General features: G+C 41.6%; 1 protein-coding gene across 2 annotated transcripts in view; it reads right to left on the minus strand.

The window, feature by feature from the left end:
- Positions 1 to 85: 85 nt before the first annotated feature.
- The window catches only part of GLG1 (golgi glycoprotein 1), an 84,238-nt gene continuing 63,444 nt past the window's right edge, over positions 86 to 20,879 (minus strand). For both annotated transcript variants that reach the window (XM_048316477.1, XM_048316476.1), the window contains exons 11-26: positions 19,328 to 19,481; positions 17,513 to 17,650; positions 16,635 to 16,721; positions 15,695 to 15,757; positions 14,919 to 15,032; positions 14,437 to 14,525; positions 13,456 to 13,573; positions 12,384 to 12,476; positions 11,724 to 11,861; positions 10,313 to 10,436; positions 9,835 to 9,977; positions 9,503 to 9,604; positions 8,769 to 8,876; positions 8,055 to 8,175; positions 6,097 to 6,203; positions 86 to 5,621 (exon numbers count right to left, since the gene is read on the minus strand). In XM_048316477.1, coding sequence (XP_048172434.1) covers positions 5,454 to 5,621; positions 6,097 to 6,203; positions 8,055 to 8,175; positions 8,769 to 8,876; positions 9,503 to 9,604; positions 9,835 to 9,977; positions 10,313 to 10,436; positions 11,724 to 11,861; positions 12,384 to 12,476; positions 13,456 to 13,573; positions 14,437 to 14,525; positions 14,919 to 15,032; positions 15,695 to 15,757; positions 16,635 to 16,721; positions 17,513 to 17,650; positions 19,328 to 19,481 — 1,867 coding nt within the window. In that variant the 3' untranslated portion in view covers positions 86 to 5,453. The remainder of the gene's footprint in view (positions 5,622 to 6,096; positions 6,204 to 8,054; positions 8,176 to 8,768; positions 8,877 to 9,502; positions 9,605 to 9,834; positions 9,978 to 10,312; positions 10,437 to 11,723; positions 11,862 to 12,383; positions 12,477 to 13,455; positions 13,574 to 14,436; positions 14,526 to 14,918; positions 15,033 to 15,694; positions 15,758 to 16,634; positions 16,722 to 17,512; positions 17,651 to 19,327; positions 19,482 to 20,879) is intronic.

The raw sequence follows: 20,879 nt of genomic DNA on the forward strand, positions 1-20,879 counted from the left end.
GCCGCGGCGGCGCGGCCGAAACAGCCCCCGCCCTTCACCCACCGCCCCTCCCCCCCGCGTCCCCTCAGAAATAAACCACCACAAGTACAAACCTGCAGACTCTTTTTATTAAATTCTCCCATTTCATCTGTACAGAAAAAAAAAAAAAAATGCACATTATTATGTTCAGAATTTCAGTAACATCTCAAAATTACACAGCATGGACATGTAAAAAAAAAAAAAAAAAAAACAGAAAAAAGAAACCAAAAAAACAACTGAAACAAGGAGTGGCCAGGATTTATACACAGAAAGGGGAAACAATTTACAAAAAAGAAGTCTCGTTAATGTCACATTGAAAAATAATTATAATAAAAAAAGGAGACTACGTTCAAACTGTATCTGCTGTACCATAGGAATCTGCTGGGTCTGCTTTGTACACTGAGGGGGGCTGGGGAGCCCCTTTCCCCCAACACCCGGCTCGTGCCCAGTCCAACACACGCCTTACTCACAGCTTCCGATCCTCTGCTTCTACGCGCAGCAGTCACACCTTTCCCTTTTCTCCTAGTTCAGTACTTCCCAAGGCAAGAGCTACACGAGCACTTCTAATTCAGTCAATAGAGGGGCAGCAGGGGGTGGATCTCAGGGTGCAGCGATTCACCCTGGAAGGGATCTTTGTGCTTGGTCAGCTATGGAATCAAATTTGGGTGTTGTGGAAGGAGAAAATCTCGCCTCTGGCTAGTGAAGAGCAACGTTGTTATTCCTTCCTATCCCAGGCAGCATTCAGGAACTCAAGAGAGCAGATGCAGAATTCCACCAGCACAGGACAAAGAGCGATGCCAGCGGAATTCTCTCTGGCACATGTGTGTGATTTGGGTCCCCTCTAACCATGACTCACTGGTGGAAGCAAAATGGCAGGTCTGGCTCCCAAACAGGGAGACTGCGCAAAGATCAGTACCTGGGAGCTGCCTGGAGGATCTGAACCCCAGAATTAGGAACGTGCTCTTACACAAACCCACACTACAGCTGTTTTGAGTCCACAGAGCTGTACTTTAAATAGGGACAGAAGTGCTAGATGAAATCGTCTGGTTTCATACCACACTTGTGCACTCATACACACCTCAAAACTTTTTTTCCAAACAAAACTGATAAAGTAAAAAAACCTACAATCTTCTTTCACTAAGTAATAACGTTGTGTTTAAACAGAAATCGCCATCCAACTTCATCACAATTTCTCTACAACATTATGGGATTCCAGGGATCCTTCTGGCTTGTTACATTTCTTATCTCCGTACCTACCTGCAGTTAGTTTCCGTACTTGAGACGGTCACCATCATTATTTTCCATACAATGCACTTACTGTGGATTCTTTCAGAGCAACACTGATCAATCACAGGGTCAGATTCTGGAGGAAATGCTAAATTTTGCTACAGAATTATTCAACCTTCACTAGGGTCTTTCCAGCCCTTTGCAATGACACAAACACACCGATACTTAACTCGGTGCGCTGGGCGGTACTTCAAGTGCCAGGAATTTTGTTCCCACTCATATCTGAATTACTCCAGCAGCCTAATGACAAAAGTGAGGCAGGAGAATCCCACACTGAAACTCACAAAAGGACTTGGCTAGACTCACTAGGTAAACAATAAATAAGCTTATTACTGTGAAAGAGAATGAACTGTAACAGGCTAGCAGGAGTGAAGTATAGAGGTGCACATCATGCACAGTTCCTGACACGTGCACATGCCGTCATTTAGGAAGCCTAACTTGTTAACCCTCACAGCAGCAGGAAGCAAATGGAGAGCTGCACACCTTGCCAGATCCCAAACATTCAGCTCTTCCATCCATGCCCTAAGCACCAGCATCAAGTCTCGCTCTGAGAGCATCTGGCTCTCCAAGAGAAGGTTTTGTGATGATCGGGAGAAAAAAAAAACCCAACCAACAACCATCTCCTAAACTGCATTCAGTGGAAGGCAGACTTCTCCAGTGAGAGGTAAGGGTTATGAAGAAGAAACACTACCACAGGTTCTTCCACACTTCCACACACCACAGGCTTCCACAGCTTCTCTTGGCTGACTGCAGCTATTGCTAACACTCTCTATTACAACAGAGAAGTTAAAAAGGCTTTCTTGAATTCAAGGCAACAGCAGTGTTTCTTAAAACCATTTCTCACACCTTCATACAAGGGTGGTGAGACACTGGCACAGGTGGCTCAGAGAGGTTGTGGACTCCCCATCCCTGAAGTGTTCAAGACCAGACTGGATGGGACTCTGAGTACCCTGGTCTAGTGTGGAAGGTGTCCCTGCCCAAGGCAGGGGTTGGAATGAGATGAGCTTTAAGGTCCCTTCCAACTCAAAACTGTTCTGTGACTCTGATTCATTCTTTCTTTCTCTGCAGTGGAAAATGGTTACCTGCAGGCAAGATGATGTGCTGGCAACAGCAAAACCAGTTATTTTTGGAACAGTACTCCTGTGGGTTTCTGTGCTTGTGAAACCTCTAGATTTTTAGGTATGCATGAAAAGGAGGAGAATGCGTCAAGACTGTGACTGGTAGATTTTTAGTTGAGAAAAAAGTAGATTTGGTCATCACCAGTGGTAGGAGACCTCCTTTTAAAACGTGAAAAGATAACATGCTCAATGATAAAATGGCTTGGACCCCCTTGCCAGCATCCATCCTTTAAAAGGTGGGTCTGGTGTCTACTGTGACAAAAGGTTTATTTAGTATCCTACATTTTTTTCCAAGGGCCTCGAGCCACACACCTGTAACACCATCCCAGCACACTCACACTGAAACTGAACTCCCAGGTGAGCCTGACATAGGCAGAACACCACCAACCACAGACTAACACCACCATAGAGCACGGACTCCTAATGCCAGGCTCCGGGCACCCTTACCATAACCTTCTCCAAATAAAAAAGGAAAAAAAACCCAGAAAGCCTTAAATCTGAAAGTAAAGAAAGTCACCTTCAGAGCTGAACAGGGTTTACATTCAGAACCATGGCTACAAACCTACAATTTTCACCGCAGTGTCTTTTGGAATTTAGTGGAAGATGCTATTTCTAGACAATAAACCATCTAATTAGGCTTTCCAAGCTAATCAGGTTACAAAATGCCTTCTCAAAAAGTCACAACAGTTTAAAAAAAGCCCTCCAATGGCAATTTAATTATGCCTGACAGACATTTTGGAGAAGCAGGACTCATGCCAGCAAGCAAGGCTGCACCAAGATCCCACTTCCCTTGCTGGCAGCTCTGTGAGCACATCCATTTCGACAGCAGTCATTTCAACACTCAGTCAAGTGATACAACACACACTTCTAATTGCCAAACTAATATTTGTGGAGTTACACACCTGTGCTACCTCAAGACACCTGATTAACTGTTTCTCTTCTGCTCCACTTCATGCTGACAGACGGCCAAGTCAAGCTCCCTTAACACCAGGTAAGTGGGGCAAGAAAAGGAATTCAGGCTTAAATTCAGTTCTACCTCACCACTTAACTGCAATCCTACCATACACTAACTCTCCATTGAAACTTCATCACTCAGGCTTTCGCTGCTGCTTGCTTGTGTTCACAGTACTTTGCTACAAAACCAGAAGTGTTTGTGAGACTCACTAGCATAGCAAGTCTAAACCCATATTAGTTTGCCACCATCCTCAGAGCGGGATGAAGGTGTGTTTGCAAAAAGCTTCAGCAAAAATGTCATAGCAAAAGCTCACAGTATTTTGTATATGTCATTCTGTATACACAGCATCACCAGAATCAGCTGGTCCACACTCTGAGAGTGTCTCAAAACCACCTCCACTGTTCTTCTAGAAAACAATGGGGAGAAATGGAAACACCAGGTCTTACCTAGTAGTGTGCTAAGTGGGAAAATAAAGTTACAGTTCAAGCATCAGCCTAAGTTGCAGAGTTTCAGGCACATGGTTTTTACCACAGCACACATAGGAGAGCACATCTAAAATGTGAATAAAACATATCCTCCTGTACACATTGACTCTCATGCAGCCTCTCCTGGATTTCATCAACACACTCCATGTTTCAGTTAAAGCACGTGTCTTATGAGCTCCACACCTCCTTGTAGTTGAGGAACACAGGTGATAGTAAGAAGAGGCCACAACTACTGGTGCAGCTTTTCCAAAACACCTTATTTGGGCTCTTGGGTGCAAGTATCCAGTTCTGGAAGTATAACTATACATAGCATAAATGCCATGTTGATGGTAGCATATGCAAAAGCTACTTCCCTTAAAGATCCAGATGTTTCTGCTTTTCATACCACACTATCATTCTTCCATCCACTTCCGCTTGGCATTCTGGACCAGCACCTGTGTTCTACATCCCAGGAAACTGCCAGGTGTTATCACCATCAACAGTTGTGGAAATGAAAAGCACTCTTCAGTGCTACCATACAAACCATTAAGACCCAGAGCGTGGTTACAAACGCTAACCCACAAGTAACCGTTATATGGAGAGAGAGCATGTTGAGTGTTCTGGTGCTTTTTGCATCACTGACAGAGCACTGCACTGCCAGTGCATCAATACCATCTACACACAGTTAATTGGGGAGGGCAACGGCTTAGCAGCAGCAAGGTAAAATAAAAGGAGTGTTAGAATTTTACTGCATCATGGCTAATAAAAAAGTTGACCGAGTAACTGCTCAGAGCACTTCCTGCCCACTGACACTGTTAACTACTGACAGGCTCTACACACCTCGTGTCTACATCGTGTCTTTAATCTACTGAAATACAAGTTGTACAGCTCACATGAGTATTCAGTCCTGGTCAGTATTTTATTCTATCTTGCAAGCAGCAAGAGGAAGAAAGGGAGGACATCTTTTCAGCCAAAAAAATCCACAGTCACAAAAGCAGGATATTCACTAGGAGATGACACCAGTGATTGGTGTCCTTAGGTTGTCCAAGACTATGCTCTGAAGATGCTTTACACAGACGAGCAAGATGTCCAAAACAAGGCCAACTGTGGTGTAAGATGCAATTTACCCTTTAATTTCCTGCCTCAACTTCACCCAGCCACAGAGGATGACTAGATTTCAGTATGAACCATTACCTAAATCATATAGTCGGTATGCAGCATATGTCTGTCTTTAAAAATTTACTTAAAAACTGCTTGAGCTGCAGGTCATATCAGTCTGATTTGGAGAGTGAAGGCAGTTCCAACAGTACAACAGAGACTTGTCTACAGGCAGGTAAACGAGAGTCTGCTAACAAAGGGGTAACGAAAAGCTGCTGGCTGGGCTGTCAATGTTGCACACAAACTTTCATAGGATGAAGATGCCACGGATGAGATCCAGGATGGGAAAACTGAGCCAACACCTGCTGCTGTTCTAATTTTTTTTTGTTTTTTGTTTTTTTTTGTTTTTTTTTTTTATTCTCCTCTCACAAGAGGGGGTGGGTAGACTATACAGTGGAGGGCTGTACAAAACTGGGCACTGGGCAGGCATTTCTTCAGCAGGCAATCCAGGCTCTACCTGTCCTTGAGCTCTCTTGTCACCCGCTTGGTGATGCGTCCACACATCAGGCCGATGAGGAAGAGTACACAGATGCCAACTGTGATCACAGACAGGATGTAATTCTTGGACGGAGAGGTCATAACTTGCATGGCAAGGTCAGAAAATCCTTCTGCTGGGGCAACCTGGAGGTGAAAAGGGAATAAATGAGCCAAGCTGTGCTTTCTATGCAACCCTCAGCTGTGAAATTTACCAGCTTTAGTCTCAGGTACTGCTATTGCCTCCTGTCATCATCAGAGCTGGCCTGAACCAGAAAAAAGCAGGCCTGCAATAATTCACCTGAAGGAATTGCTGTTCAGGAGGCACCTTTTAACAGGAAGTTTTCCTGCCCCAATTTCATTGCCCCACAACTTCTCTACAGGAGACTAAGCCCTGTGTGCACAAAAGATAGTTTAATTCTGCATTGTTAGGGATGCATCCCAGACACAGTGAGAGTAAGATATAAGTTCCAAGAAGACTGGATTTCAGTTTTTCTGGACCAAACTCAAAATACTAAACTTCATTCAGAGACAAGAATTTCATTACAGTTGAAGTTTTTCATAAATACCTTGCAACAGAGAGATCTAAGGCATAAAAAATGGAAATTGTTTACATATTCACCTTTGCAGCATAGCTCCACATTTCTATACGATCATTAAGGCGTTTCTTGCATTCAGGCTGCAACCTCACACGCTTATCTTCTAGAGCTTCCATTAAGCATGACATTTCTGTAATGTGCAGAAGATGGTGTTACAAAATAGCAACAGTGGTGTCGATAACATGGTGCAGAGAGGGGCTCTTCCATTCTCATGTAGGCTGATGGTTACAAGGCTTTCTAAACAGACCTGGCAGACTATGCCTGAGGCTAGCAATTTCACCAAGATTCATGATCAGTATTGCATTTGGAGATGCAAAGAATTTTGACTTCCAAAAAGAAACTACAGTACGTATCCAATATATAATTCACGTGGTTTACATGAGATTTTATGAAGTCTTTTAAATCTGTACCTTCAACGAGCTGTATACTCTGAACTCCATGCCACCAGCCTTTAGAGAGAGCTAAGATCAAATTCAGTTCAGAAAAGCACAATCTTATCTCCTTAGGCTTGTTAGGAGTTTTTGATCAACAATATATTTTGAAAGGCTTAACTTCCTGAGTTTTCACACAGTCCTGTGAAAAGGAAATGGGATCACAGCGTTCTGGTGCCTACAGAGGGGTTTGGCCAACTAACTCATAAGCTCGTTAAATGCTCATATGAGACATCAACATAAAATTTTGTATTTTATTTCCATGCTACCATACTTGACTAATCCCTAATTAGATGTATTCTGCTTTGCAGTGAAGAGTTATTTAGCTTGTAGCCAACAGGCCACAGACTTAGTTAAACCAGCTCCAGACTTTTAATGCACAGTTGTCAATTCAAGCACTCACAGGCAGAGCCCTCTAAGCTGCAAATTCCTGCAGACCTGCAGTGCAACCACATCAGAACACACATCAAAAGAATTATGACAAAGCGGGAACAAATAAAGGATATCCAGAATTTCAGAAATGCATTCAATAACCAGCATGAAACATAACAATCAGGAAAATACTTGTCTGTTATTTTTAATGCCAGATAAACTTCATAAGATGGGAAAATTCAGAACTTTTTTCTCCCACTAGTTTTTCTTGAACAGCCCCACATCCTATCCAAGTACCTAACCTATTAACAGTAACAAAGTGCAAGAGCTTGACCGCAAACAGGAAAAGAAAGGGCTAGGAAACACTTAAATATATTATGTTTCAAGTGGTCTGAACTTGCTGAACTCAGTCTTGGACGACTTACAACAGCTGATGAAGTCTCACAGCCTTTAGCTGCTATGAGAACTTAAGACAGTGCAGTCATGATTACTTACCCTCTGCAATGCTGGAAAAGAAAAGACTCATATGTTTAAGCAGAGAAGAAAAAAACCCTCCAAAATACTTCAATTTAAATTTAAATACTGAAATGAAGAAGCCAAACATGGCCAAAGACTGACAAAGTAAGAAGAACCAAGGAAATTAGCTTAGAATGAATCTTGTGAATCCAAACTAACTTGTTGCTGTAAGAAAAGGAATTTAGTTCTAGGACAGCTTTTGATACGGTCTGATAGAACATTGTCTCATGTAAATGTGGGAGCTGGATTTTGCGTGAAGCTGATACAAGGTGGGAGATAAACCTCACTGAAAAATGAGTTCATGTGTATTAAAAGCTCATTTTCAATGGAATTTAACTGAGGAGGGATTTTACAGAAGGTCTGTGGATCTGCTATCACACACTATTGTCAGCAATCATAAGAATGATGGCACATAAAATACACTCATTAAATCTGCAGATAAGGCTACAAGGATATTATATCAGGATTGAGGACTAGGTCCTGCCTTCGACACAAGGAAAGACTTCTTGACATCCATTCATCTAACACTTCTGCTGCTGTTCCATCCTGCTGCCCACAAATGACTGGTGGAAATATCTTGTACGTAAGATTATGCTGGTAAGAAAATGCAGGTTATATATCTCAGTACTGAGAGGTTACACAAGTACAGCACGAGCACTTACGGCGTCCTCTCCCTGGCGGAATGGCAGCACAGTGGTGTTTGATGTCTAGGGCACAGGCTGTGTGGAGTACCGGGTCAACAAATATATCTGCTTTGCTTTCCTTCAGCATGTTGAGCACTTCCTGTGGAGGAGAAAATTTCAAGTACATCTCAGAAAAAGGGGACAGAATAAAACTCATGCTGATCAATGACTCTGAAAGGTGTATCATCTTTTTAAATCCAGGATTGTGAGAAAATCCACCACTGTCCTTGGATAAGGCTATGAATGCTGGTTTAGGCTTAATTAATTGGTTTGTAGTGTTCCTTAAAATACTCATATTAATCTAAAAGATGACATCAATATGCCAGGACTACTTCAGTTAGAACTGAAATCTAGCCACGGCACAATTCATACAGTCCTCGATCACACAGCCTGGGACTAGGAAAGCCTACAATGGAGATAACATGAAGAAACAGATTAGTAACAGAACCTTAAGAAACCATAATCAAGAAAGGATTCAAGTCTGGAATTGCAAAGGAGAAACTCCCAGCACAATTTTCACTGGCAAATTGAAAGTGAATTGAATCCCTGCAAGCCAGAACCAAGATGTATAGGGAAATTTCAGCGCTCTGGCCGTATACTAGCTAGAACATGACCTAGGCTGTGATCTGGAAAAATCAAAGACTTCTGCAGGGATAGGAGCTTTTTAGAGCACATCCAATTTATTTTCTTTACCTTCTTGCACATCTCAGTTTTTATTTTCAGCAGATTCACTTTCAGACATTCTTCCACCTGCCCAGTCTGCTCCTGAGCTGCTGCTTCTTCTGCACACAAGCTGGAAATCTATTTTGAAAGAGGTGTTTTAACATTCTGCCTTTTAGCACATTTATATCTCAATATGTTAGCTCATCACAGGGCACAGCTAAAGAATACATGATGAGATTGCTTTCCCCCTAAAATCCCCAAAGCCAAATGCAGCCTGGCTCATGCAATATGCATAACCCTTTGAAACCCAGCAGCAAGAAGTCAGTATCGCTGTAGTGAGGAGGAGGGCAGGGAAGGAAACAGCATGGAAAGAATGCGAAAGCATGAAGTAAGTAACACTGGAAGTATGACCAACTCTGTTACCAAAAGTGAAAACTCAAAAAGCCTGACTGTATTCCAGTTAAGGCTGGCAAGACCAGAGAACTGACTTTTTTTTTGACAACAGGAAAAAAGCGTTTTTCCATAGTCATAAGTACTGATGAGATCCCAGATGAAAAAATTAACTTCATATTAGCACTGCACAGGAAAATTCAATTCCTACACACTGGGCAAAAGTCACAAGCAGAGAATCTGAATAGCTAGAAGCAGCTCAAAGGGATTTTTTTGTTTTAGTTATTAGGAAAGTTTGTGTTTTGAGAAACAAAAATCCGCTACACAAAGGGAGCTTTCATCCTGCAAAAGTAGCTATAGAGTTACTCTCCTACCTCGTCGGAACAGTGCATCTGAAGCTGGGGATCCAGCCGATAATCAAGGGCTGATTCTTGGATTATCACTCGAATTTGGTCCTCGCAGTCTGGAGAGAGACGCTATTTGCAGGAGAAAGTCATTAACTCACTCAATGACCTTCGGTAATCAACCACCTTGTACATTAACCAGTATTCTGTAATACTTGTATAGGAACATAAAAACCTCCTTTATGTATAGCCTGTTACATACATTGCACACACCACAAGACCGAGTTTGATTTGTTTTTCAATGACTGTTAATCAGCACGATCCTGCACATTTTCTCATTTGCAGGCACCAGCTCTACTCACCTGGTCTGCATATTTCAACTTCAGGCATGAGATGACTTGTCCTTCCAACTCTGTATCATCCTTGGCCCTATTCAGGATATTTTGGCAGAATTTTGGTATGTCTGCTTTGCACGCCTTCCTGAGCACGGGGTTTAAGCGGTAATCTAACCAGGAGAGATGACAGAACTTCGTTAGAGCACACATCTCTTCAGATTACAGAGCATAACATTCCAAAAAGAGATGGGATAGAAATTTCCTGGATGGCATTATACCATAAAGGAACATAACTTTGGGGAAAAATAGTATTTTTTCATAATAGAATTTCAAATTGTGAGATAAGAGCTTCAGGAATAAGAGGATTCAACAACACATGCTGACCCACTGACTAAGGTCAGCGTGTACACATAAAACCACAAAGGAGAATAAAACAAAACTGATACTTTTCCTGCCATGCTGAACACCTCGGGCAAGCAAGTTCTGGGTTTTTTTCAGAAGATACCTGTGTTCTGTGTAATCTGGCGCTTGGTAATCATCTGCTTGCATTTAGGATCCATCACTTCACTGTTCTTATTTTGTTTCAAACACTGCAACATGTTTTTCGAATCCGCCTCTGGACAAAAGCGCTACAAAAAAAAATATCCCCAAAACCCAACAAGTTTCATCACTAAAAGCACTAGAAAAAACAAAAACCAAAACCAACAAGCAGCTTCCTTCATGGAAGAGAATAATCACCTGCCCAACAGAGAGGTATACAGCCACACTGCCTAGCCCCAACATTTCAGTGCTGCTCTCTGAATTGACCATGGGCATTAATGTCTCTGCTTACGGACTGAGCACTGAGCTGTACAGTCCTGACTGGCTTTATCAAAAGCAAATTGCCTTTATTTTCTATTCTTAAGAAAAGCACACTTGGAAAGAAATACCCACCAAATTAGGTTTCATATTCAACTACTTTTGTTCCCATTTATTTTAGAAAGTAAAAAAGCAATCTTTTAAGTCTATACACATACTACTGTTCTGCGTAAACGCTGCTTGGACAAAGCAACAGTGAAGACTTCATTAGTACCACTCAGTGCAAACTAAGACCACATATAAGGAGAAAGCAGAGAGGAGTTCACTGACAGTAATTAGCCCATTCCCCCCTTGAATCAGATAGTCAAAAGTGAACCAGCTCACCCAAAATTCAGACCAAGGTACTAATTCCTTAATTCTGTGGGTGTAACATAAGGCTGTTGCATCTTCAAATCCTCACTATTTTGATGAGCTCAGGTTTCTTTTTAAAAGCATGTGTCTGCACTGAAGAGCAAATAACTTTCAAGATGTTCTTCATCAGCTAAAATACGGAGTCAGGGCACTGTATACGGACCACACGTACCAGTGTTTCAGGGCTTGCAATTCTGGCTACTGTGAAAGAGTGTCTTATATGAACATTCCCTGCTGCTTTCTACGTGGTACCACTTCCAGCCTTCATTTCTAATTTTAAGTTTTGCATGATTTTGCTTGCTCTATCAGTTTGATAAAAGTCTGTGTGCACCAGGTCAGCAGTGAGCTGAAGATTTTACTCTTCTCTGTAATCGTAACTTCTTCACCCTTGCTAAAAGCCAATCCAAATCCAAACTGACTGGATGAGAACTGTATTAGAAGCCTCAGCAAAGATTCCCTCCTCAATTCTGCTGGCAGTTGGGAAGACAAATTTATTAGCACACAGGCTTTGATCAGGAAGTTGAAAGAGAAGAGCCCTGAAGAAACCTCAGCCTGATTCAGAGTTAAGAAACTGATTACTTTGCAAAAAAGCAATCATACTTCTGAAAGAGCACAGCAGTGTTGTAACAAGCCTTTACAGGAAGCTCAAAGCTGATAGAGCTCTTATATCCCAACCTCACCCTTTTAAATGAGCACACTACCATTACCTTGATCATCTGCTTGCAGACTCTCATGAGTGTATAGTCCAGTTCTGGGTCCATCATCTCTGTCTCCTGCAGCTTAAACACCTTCTGGTGGCACCGTGTACTCAATTGCTTCTTGATTTCTTTCAGGCATTCAATAATCTACAACACAATATTGCAGGCATAATGGACACACTGTTGATATGATTCTGTCATACACAGCCACGTGTTCCCCTAATGACCACCTTCATCTCATTTGGACAGTTAAAATCCCAATGCCTAGATTTTATTAAAGTCATTACCAAAGCTTATTTCTAGAACTTGCTTTAAGTTCATCTTTTCTCACAAAGATTTAATGAGATGAAGAGGGTCTCTTGGACTTATTCCAAAAACGCAAATGTCATCCTAAGAAATCTTTAGCAACATTTGCAGTAACCAGCTGCAAATAGCTTAAAACTAGCATTAACTGAAGAATGAAGTGCTCACAGCATTGCATTCCCCCAGTTTTAATGCTTGTGTACCAGAGGAAAAGAAAGAAATTAATATTCCAAAGTACTACCAAAATATTTGAGTGATATCAAAATGAAAACCTCGAGCTGCACTTACAGGGGCAAAAGTGTTCTTCAAAAGTTTTCTGAAATGAAAGTACAAATTAAATTGTAAATTATTAACAAATTCCATTACCTGAGCATTGCCATAGGGCACGTTCTGGCAGTAATTCTTGATGTCACTTTTACAAGCCTCATAAAGTTCTGGTTCAAGTCTGATATCCTCAGTCTGCAGGAAAAATTACAATATGAGCCTTAAAGTAGGACTCAAGACTATTTTACTTTTTTAGTCTCTTAACTGGAGACCTCTACTCACAAAAAGTAAGCAACCCTCACAAGAGCCATTCAGTTTCTTTGAGTGTAAGGGTCTTGGGTGTGAAAAATGGTGTTAGTAGGAAATCACCTTTGGAATTCCCTGCAGCGATCAGTCAGCTTTTTAGACTGAAGAAAGGTTTTAAATCAAATTATAGAGCTAGCAAGTTGTTTCTACTGCTTCTCCTAAAAGGGCATCATCACAACTGTCCAAGACAACTAAAATCTTTCCATGTGAAAGCTAAAGGACATATTAACAGTAGGTGATCAAGGATGTGAATGAAGTTTCCTGGTTTTGGTGATGCCCAGCATCTGAATTCTTCCATACAAAGGCAAGAGTGCTGCCTCTTCTGATATGGACCTACTTAAGGTGAAGCTTTGACACTTAAACAGTATCTACAGGACAAAGACCCTAAGAGTTTATTACTGCAAGCACTGCAGCAGGAAGTCGAGAGGCAGCTTTGCCTACCAGAACAAACACTACTCCTATTTATCCACTGAGCAACTTGGAGCAGCTGGAGTCGAGTTGCTTCATCTGTGCTTGTTTCCTCAGTCTGTAAAATGAAGCTTTTGTTCTTTCCTAGAGGACGTTAAGGACATCAGAATGTGTAGCACGTTGCTGTCTAACACTAAACATAATCACTTCTAGCTGAAATTCCAATGACCATTTAGCTTGCCTTAGCCTTCGTGAGACTATATTTAAGGCGTTAAAGACAATCAGTACTTTCACTGCGAAGGGCAACTGAGCCTTGTGTTGTAAGAAAAGCGGAAAAAATAAATTAGATACATCTTACAAATGCGCTTCCTTTTTTCCCCGAAGGTGGACAAACCAGGAAGTTTTAACTGATGGACCTCACTAGAAGAGCAGGGAGAACAAGAGTTTCAGGCATGTTTACCATCTCTAGCTCCTCAACACGCAGCTGTTTGCGGCACTTCAGAGAGACCCTGTGCTCCTTGGCATCCTGCAAAGTATCATTGCGCACAGTTGTGCTCAGACAGATCACCACATCCACCCTGCAGAAAAGAAAACAGCTTTTTACTCATACATCTTCACTAAGACCAGCCAAGGTTGGTATTGGATTACCACAACAGAGAAACTGACTCCAATAATCCAAACACAGTATGAAGTCCTTGTGCATGTGTGCTCACTTCTGGGTACAGCTCTATGTACAATAACTGTATCACAATTAAAACCTAAAGTGGAGTCTAGATCAGCAGACAGGAAGACATTCAAAATCCCACCAAACCCTTTGCCCAGCAAGACCTCTGCTCTAAAGTCATGTCAGCACTTTAGAAAAGCTTTGCTTCATCTCAGAAATAGATGAAGGTGAATACCTACACAGCATTGCAAGCAATCCTTTTAAACTATGAGAAGGGCATTTATCTCATAAAATGTTAATAGTCTTGCTATCCACAAACACGACTGACCTTGTGTGTAATTCTGCCTTACACTACGGCAGTACAACATTAAAAAAAACCCCCTCAGAACTGCAGTGAATAAACCAGATAAAACAAGTGGGCTATTTTCCCTTCCCAGATCAGCAACTAGAACAACAATAGTCTGCCTCTTAGAAGACAATGAATCTAGCAAGGATATAAAACATTCTGGGATGTGCAATCAACTAATTGTAATAATTAGCTAATTTCAGAGCAAGTAAAATAAAGAGGGCAGGCTTCTATCCAGGAGTAAGGCAGAAGTAATTTTAAGAGGCAGGCCTCTTCCTTAAGCCATCTGCAGAACACAATCACTAAGTGAACACATACAAACCAACTGGCCTTTAAAGGAAGTCCAGCATTTTCCGTCCTATCATGAAATACCCTGACACTTAATTACATACTTATACAATCAGATTGCTGTTTGGTCAGGCACTACATACTTTTTTTTGATGTTGGGGCACAGTTTCAGCACATCTTCCTTGCAAGCCATTTTAAACTTGTATGAGAACCTAAAATCTTTCATTTGAACCTGCAAGAGAGAAACGGGGAGAAAAACAGCTTTGGTCATGTGGAGTTTAAAAAAAAAAAAGTGAAGTGCTGGCCAAAAGAACACTTGTTCAATCATACAATTAGCACATACTTTTGTTCAAACTTACTAACATGGAAGCAAAGGGGATGCTGCACTGCTGAAGAAGTTAGGACCCTGTCTACCATACGCCAGGGATTAAGGAGGAGTTGAAAAGAAACCACCTCTGGAAGTGACCATTTATGACCAGGCACGCAAATACAACTGTCTGAATTCACAAGAGCTCTTTAAATACAGTGTAAAATCAATTTCAAAGAAGGAGCATTTTCATAATTAGCTAATTCCTATCAACACCCTGAAAGAACAGCCTTCCACTGATAGCAAAGTGTTGCTTACCAGCTGGAAATGAGTAACACCGATTGCACATTTTTCATTCATTTCCTTCTGGTGTTTGTTCTGTATTAGACACTCCATCAGGTCCCCAGAATCAATCTGGTTATCTGCAACCTCCTGAATAAGACATGAAAGGCATAAAAATTAGCTACTCTTACGAGTCATGGGTTTTATGTTCTTTTAGCCCACTATGACCAGGAAATATGGAACTCACAGTCCCACTCTCCATGGTGAGCTGACCACCCTAGAGATGCACCACACAACTCCAGTACACAACTATGTTTATACAGTTCAGAAAAGAACCATCTCAGAAACACACACACTTCAGACTCAGGAAAACACATTGCAGAGACTCAGTGATTACATGACATATTAAAATTAGGTGCCTTCACTGCTCTTTAACTACTCAGCCCTACACCAGTGAAGTTATTTCAGCAGTGCTGAGCAGCTGCACAGAGTAGAGTGGCTAAAAACGCTGCCTGCATGTAAAGGAGAAGGAAAAAAGTCTAGTATTTAACTCACTGTAAAGAGTGTTTTTTGCCAATTACAGAGCAAATTTAATCTTCAAACTAGCTTTTCTGCTAGGGCTATGACAACAGCAGAAACACTAGCTGGAACTAATAATTTTTATTTCAGGGTGATTTTTTAATTAAAGACTTTTGGAACTGATTACCTCTGATTTTACTTTTGAACTGTAGCAAGAACTAATACTAAAACTCTCTAACCTTACCCACTGAGCTTTTTCCTCAAAGATATTCACACTATTACAGAATACTCACATGACAGAATGTCTGGATAATGGGCTCACATGCTCTCATCAGCAAGGCTTCAATTTGAATGTCCTGCAGAAAATAAGCAGTTTTTCATTTTCACAGTGAATGCACAAGAGAAAAGGACTCCAGGAGAAACCTGGGCTAACAACTCAAGCTCAATCCAGTTCACAGGGTTTTGAAAAATGCAATCCAGACAGCTCTGCCCTTTAGCTCTGGAAATCCCGGTGTTCACGCTTGCCAATATGGCAAATGCAAGACAAGCCTTATGGGAAGAGCCTGGTCTCCACAGAAACTCCTGGCTTGGATAATTCAGCCATTCTCCTCCAAACTGGGTGATAGAGCATTAGAAATCACCTTACACCTAGGCAGGAGTTGAAGATTTAGCATAGTTCTGAGCAAATCAAAGTTTCTAACCACTGGAAGGAAGCTTTCCCTAGGGCACAGTGTAAATTTTAAGACATACAGGGAACAGTCTGGGGCTCGACAGTTAAATATGAAGCTTTGTAAAATAGATAAAACTGCCAACACCACTGAAATCTCTACTATGTACCTGGTGGTTATTGCTTGCAAAATTTTTGGGACTGATAGGGAAGTTGCAATACAGTACTCAAAACTACTTGCAAGCAAAATCTCAAGTCCCATCACGTATCTTGATTTGTATTAAAGGTAACTGGGTTTCTGTGCAAATCTTAGTTTCACTCCTGTAAGTGATCTTTAAAGCAAGAGAAATGCCATCAACAGCCTAAAATCCTGTTGTTCACTTCTCTTCCTCAAGAATCTCCATGAAAAACTTCCACTGTATGGGGGTAAAAAGGATGTTTTTTGATGCCAGAATACTGCATTTCTACAGCTTCTCTAACCTCAGGCTTTTTCATCGTTATTAAAATAACATGCTTAACTAGACATGCTTAACTATTGCCTTTACCTCAGGCTGAAAACCACTCACCTCAGACTCCAGCTCAGTGAGGTTTCCCACTATGTCTCTGCAATCAGACACCAAGTCATCAAGATGGTCCTGAAGGCATTCCAGCTCCTACAGAAACAGACATTTTAGTGTGTGATCCAACAACCCAAGTTGAAATTTTGGGCTTAAAACATTGTTACGCATGTGAAACTGCCCTCCTTTTTGTAAAGTCCTAAATCTCATTTAATCCCACTCCTCTACTAGCACTCCCAGAACACACACATATAGCAATAACTGAAAGTGTTGGTCTAGGATGTTACCACTTGTTCTCAAAAGCTGCATGATGTGCTTTCACTTCTGGAATATCACATTTAATTTTCCCTTTCCATAACCTAAGGAGAGGTTAGTTACCCAACCTATGATGGGCACTTCAAAAAGAGAGCGGTGTCTACAGCATCTGCTGCAGAATGGTCCCTTTGCTACAGCCCTCCTAGGGCACAGCAATTTAACATGATAGTATTTGTTGAAACTTTTTAAATACCTGCAGATGTTAGTTCAGTTCTGCATAAACACAGGAAGCATGACAGTACTTGCCAAATGGAAATGGGATAACGTTTATGTGGGAAATATCAAGCTTGTAATAGAATATTACAAGTAGGAAGTTGAGGCAGGTAGGGTTGCTTCATTAAAGCCCTTTTTGCTAACTGTCCCCTTCTCCCTTCTCATTCCGCTAACATTTGAACATGCAAAGCTTCTTTGCACCTCCTGTCTCTGAGTCTGGTGCAGAGTGTTTCAAACTGCACCAATTTTTAACATAGTCTCCACTATAAAGAGGCAGTGAGATGTCCCTTTATCCCCTTTCTGTCCTTCCCACCCCTCCAGTTTTGCAAACAAAGTACCAGTGATATTGTGTATAGTACCTGCCCTGTCTCTGTCTTTTCACTGCACCACTTCCCCAAGTCAATCATGCACTTGTCCTGGAGGGCTGGGTCCAGCTTCACATCCATGGCTCGCTGATGGAGGATTCTCTGGACCTCTGCTCTGCACTCTCGTGATAGCTGCAAGAAGAACAGGGAGTGTTTGGCATACAGGGTCCCTAAATCCACACAGGGCAAACAGGATGCTGTCAGGTAAGGTTCTGAGAGTGACCACAAACGCCATCATCAATCCCAGAAGTCACACGAGTCCTGCACTGCTCAGCACAGGCCTGCCAGGGCCCCAACAAGAAATCCTGGTTTCAAAAGAGCTTGGAGCTCTGTCATTTAGTTTAGATAGAAGCTCCTCTTGTTCCACTAAGTTTAATTTTATATTCTTAAATCTCTACTTCACTTTTTGAAATGTGATGTCAGATCAGGTCCTCAGGTTATCTGCTGCACCATCCCCCCTTACTCAAGGCCACAGACTGATTCTGGAGAAGAAAAGTCAAAGTAGCTCATGCCCTCAATTCCAAACCAGAAGCCCAGAATAAGGCAATGTAGCCCAGCTGTAATTTCTTCTCAGCAATCCCCACTGCAGCACATCAGAGTCAGCACTTGCAAAACAGGAAGAAACAAACTGTAGAAAACCAAGGGATACTGGTATGGTGCTTATGAGACCTAAAATGCACCAGTTGAAGCTTAAAGCTTCATACATTTAAAAATCCAAACCACTGGAAGTTACCTAGCATTCTGTCAACAGAACTGGAAACAAATACAGGTCTAACCTCCCATAAGTTTGCTTCCAAGATTAATCTCAAAATGACAGCTGCTCCCTTAGCCTACTTCCCAAAAGAAAAACACATTTAAAAACCTCTTCTCTCTCTGATAGATTATTTGCAGGGTGGCTATTGATTTCTTTGGTCAGCACTAATATAAAATGGAACGAAAAAGTCTCAACTCAGCAGACTAAGAAACTGCATTAAAAAAAATTATTCCTAAAAGACATACTTTCAATCAATACTTGACCTCTGCCATAAAAGACCTTTTAAATCAAGCTGTGGAAATTAATTTTTAAACTGAGCCCTTGTATAAACCCATCAACTCCTAGGGGCTGTGTACACTACAGTGCCAAAAGAAATGGAACTGAGTACCCAGGTGCCTTCATCTGAGTGCCTTGCTAAAGGCACGAGAGGGCAGCAAACTTGAAAAGAGCACCTCTCAACCACAAATGCGATTATGGTGGATCTCCAGACTGCAGGGCAGCAAGTCAGATCCCCACTGCCTTCTTTAAAGACAGCATAAGCACATTTACCAGTACAGCAAGCTCCAAAGAACTGGAATGATGCATTATATCAATAGGAAGAATTAAATGGAATATAATCTGAAGCTGGGCACAAATCAAAACTTAATTAGAAGCGGCCAAGGAAAGCTGATCTTGAAACTCCTTTTTGCATAAAACCAATTTTGCAGCTACGCTGGCTATCTGCAAGGAATCACATTCCTCTTTGGAAAGACATGAGGGAGAACTTGGACTGCATTTGAACAGAAATGTAAGTCAGTGTCAGCACACAGGTCTCTCCACGGGTCTGCCATTCCTGCTGGGCCTATTTTGCCTTACCAGAACAACTACCTAGGCCTTCAGGGCACCCTTGAGGAAGAGCTGGGCACCCCAAGCAGTGCAACTACCACCTGCAGTAAATGATTTAAAGTAGGTTTTCTGAGTTCTGGCAGTTTTAGCATAGAGTGTTCAACTTCCAAATGTGTGAGCAACCCTTCTACCACAGATCAACAAGTACCAAGTTGCCCATCAGCACTTACCCTCCTTCCTTGCTCCTCTGTGCGATATGCATGCCTGTACAAGCAGGAGAAAACAGCCCCTGGAGGCATCAGCTCACTGGTCTCATTCCAGCCATGGGTATGGCAGAGGCGGGAGGCATCTCCCTGACACTTGCGGTAAAGGACTGTGTCCAATCTGCAAACAGAAAAGTTATCCCGAAATGCTTTTGGGACAGAAAATCCACTTCAGGTTTCAGGCACCACCAGGACACCAATCAGCAGCAGTGTCTGACCAACTGAACCAACAGGATTCCAAATTCCAATTTTGAATCAACTCCCTAAATAACACCAAAACCTTTAATTACAGATCAAATTTTCAACACTTCTTGAAGCACCTCCCATTTCTTCTGCAGCATGCCAGCCACTTGGCTGACACATGAGAAAAATCATCTCCTTGATGTCCTGAACCAGCAGAAAGGCAGGTACATACCACATCTTGCTTGTGTAATATCTTACACATACTTTGTACTGCTGCCATTCTGAAACACCAATTCCATAAAAATCTAAATTGGATTGATTCTGATTCTGTCTGCCCTGGATTTGATGGAAAAGCTGAAAACTCAGTGTCCCCTGCTTGGCATCTAAGTGAAGATCTCTTAAGATGATGTCTAATTACATGAAAGTTAAGTGAGATATTACTGACTTTCCAAAATGGAATCTTCATATTTATAAACACTATAGGAAACAAACATGAAGTGATTTCGGTGGACACAATTATATAGACAATGATAAAGATATCAACAAAACCCTATCTACTCTGTGCATATGTCTGAGGCACATGGTCAGTACAACAGATTTATAAACCAGTTCTGGGGAACAATGGTTAAACAAAGATAAGCTAATCTTGCCCAGCCTGCACTATGAATTAGAATTATCCTTACTCCCAAGAAAATGCAAATACTCAGTCTTCCTTCTTCCAATCCCTTAAGTTTGACTCAAACAACTAATTACCTGCTGGAAACAGTACAGGCAGGAGACACAGCAATGAAGACAAACAGGAAGGGGGGAAAAATTAAGTATTCTTGTCTGCCTATGGAGATAATTATTGAGACAACTAAATGAACAGCCAAAAAGCCTTAAACTCCCTGGTCCATGAAGCCCCTTATATTTTAAAAGCAGAAGGTTCACAGAGCACATCAGCTCTCAGCTGCTGGCAATGCTGTCCATAAATACATGACTTGTTATGAGTCAAGATTTTCTTAATGTTTGATTTGAACACTCCTTGCAGTAATCGAAGCCCAGGACTTCTTGCCTTACACTCTTTGTGGCCACTAAGAACAATTATTCAATTTCCTGCAGTAAGGCCATTTAATGTACTCTATTTCCTCACCTCTCAATCTTCTTTAGAAGACAAGCCAAACACTTATTCTCTCCTCACTGGTCACGTTTATCACATTTATTCTCGCCTCATCCTAACCAACACTGGCACAAGGGGCTTTGTATATATTTAAAACAAAGCACTGCCATCTCTGGATGAGAAAGATGGAAAAGTAGTGCTCTGAAGGGTATTATATCTGCTCTACAGGCTGTAATC

This window comes from Corvus hawaiiensis, chromosome 12 (genome assembly GCF_020740725.1).
Source record: "Corvus hawaiiensis isolate bCorHaw1 chromosome 12, bCorHaw1.pri.cur, whole genome shotgun sequence".
NCBI classification, from domain to species: domain Eukaryota; kingdom Metazoa; phylum Chordata; class Aves; order Passeriformes; family Corvidae; genus Corvus; species Corvus hawaiiensis.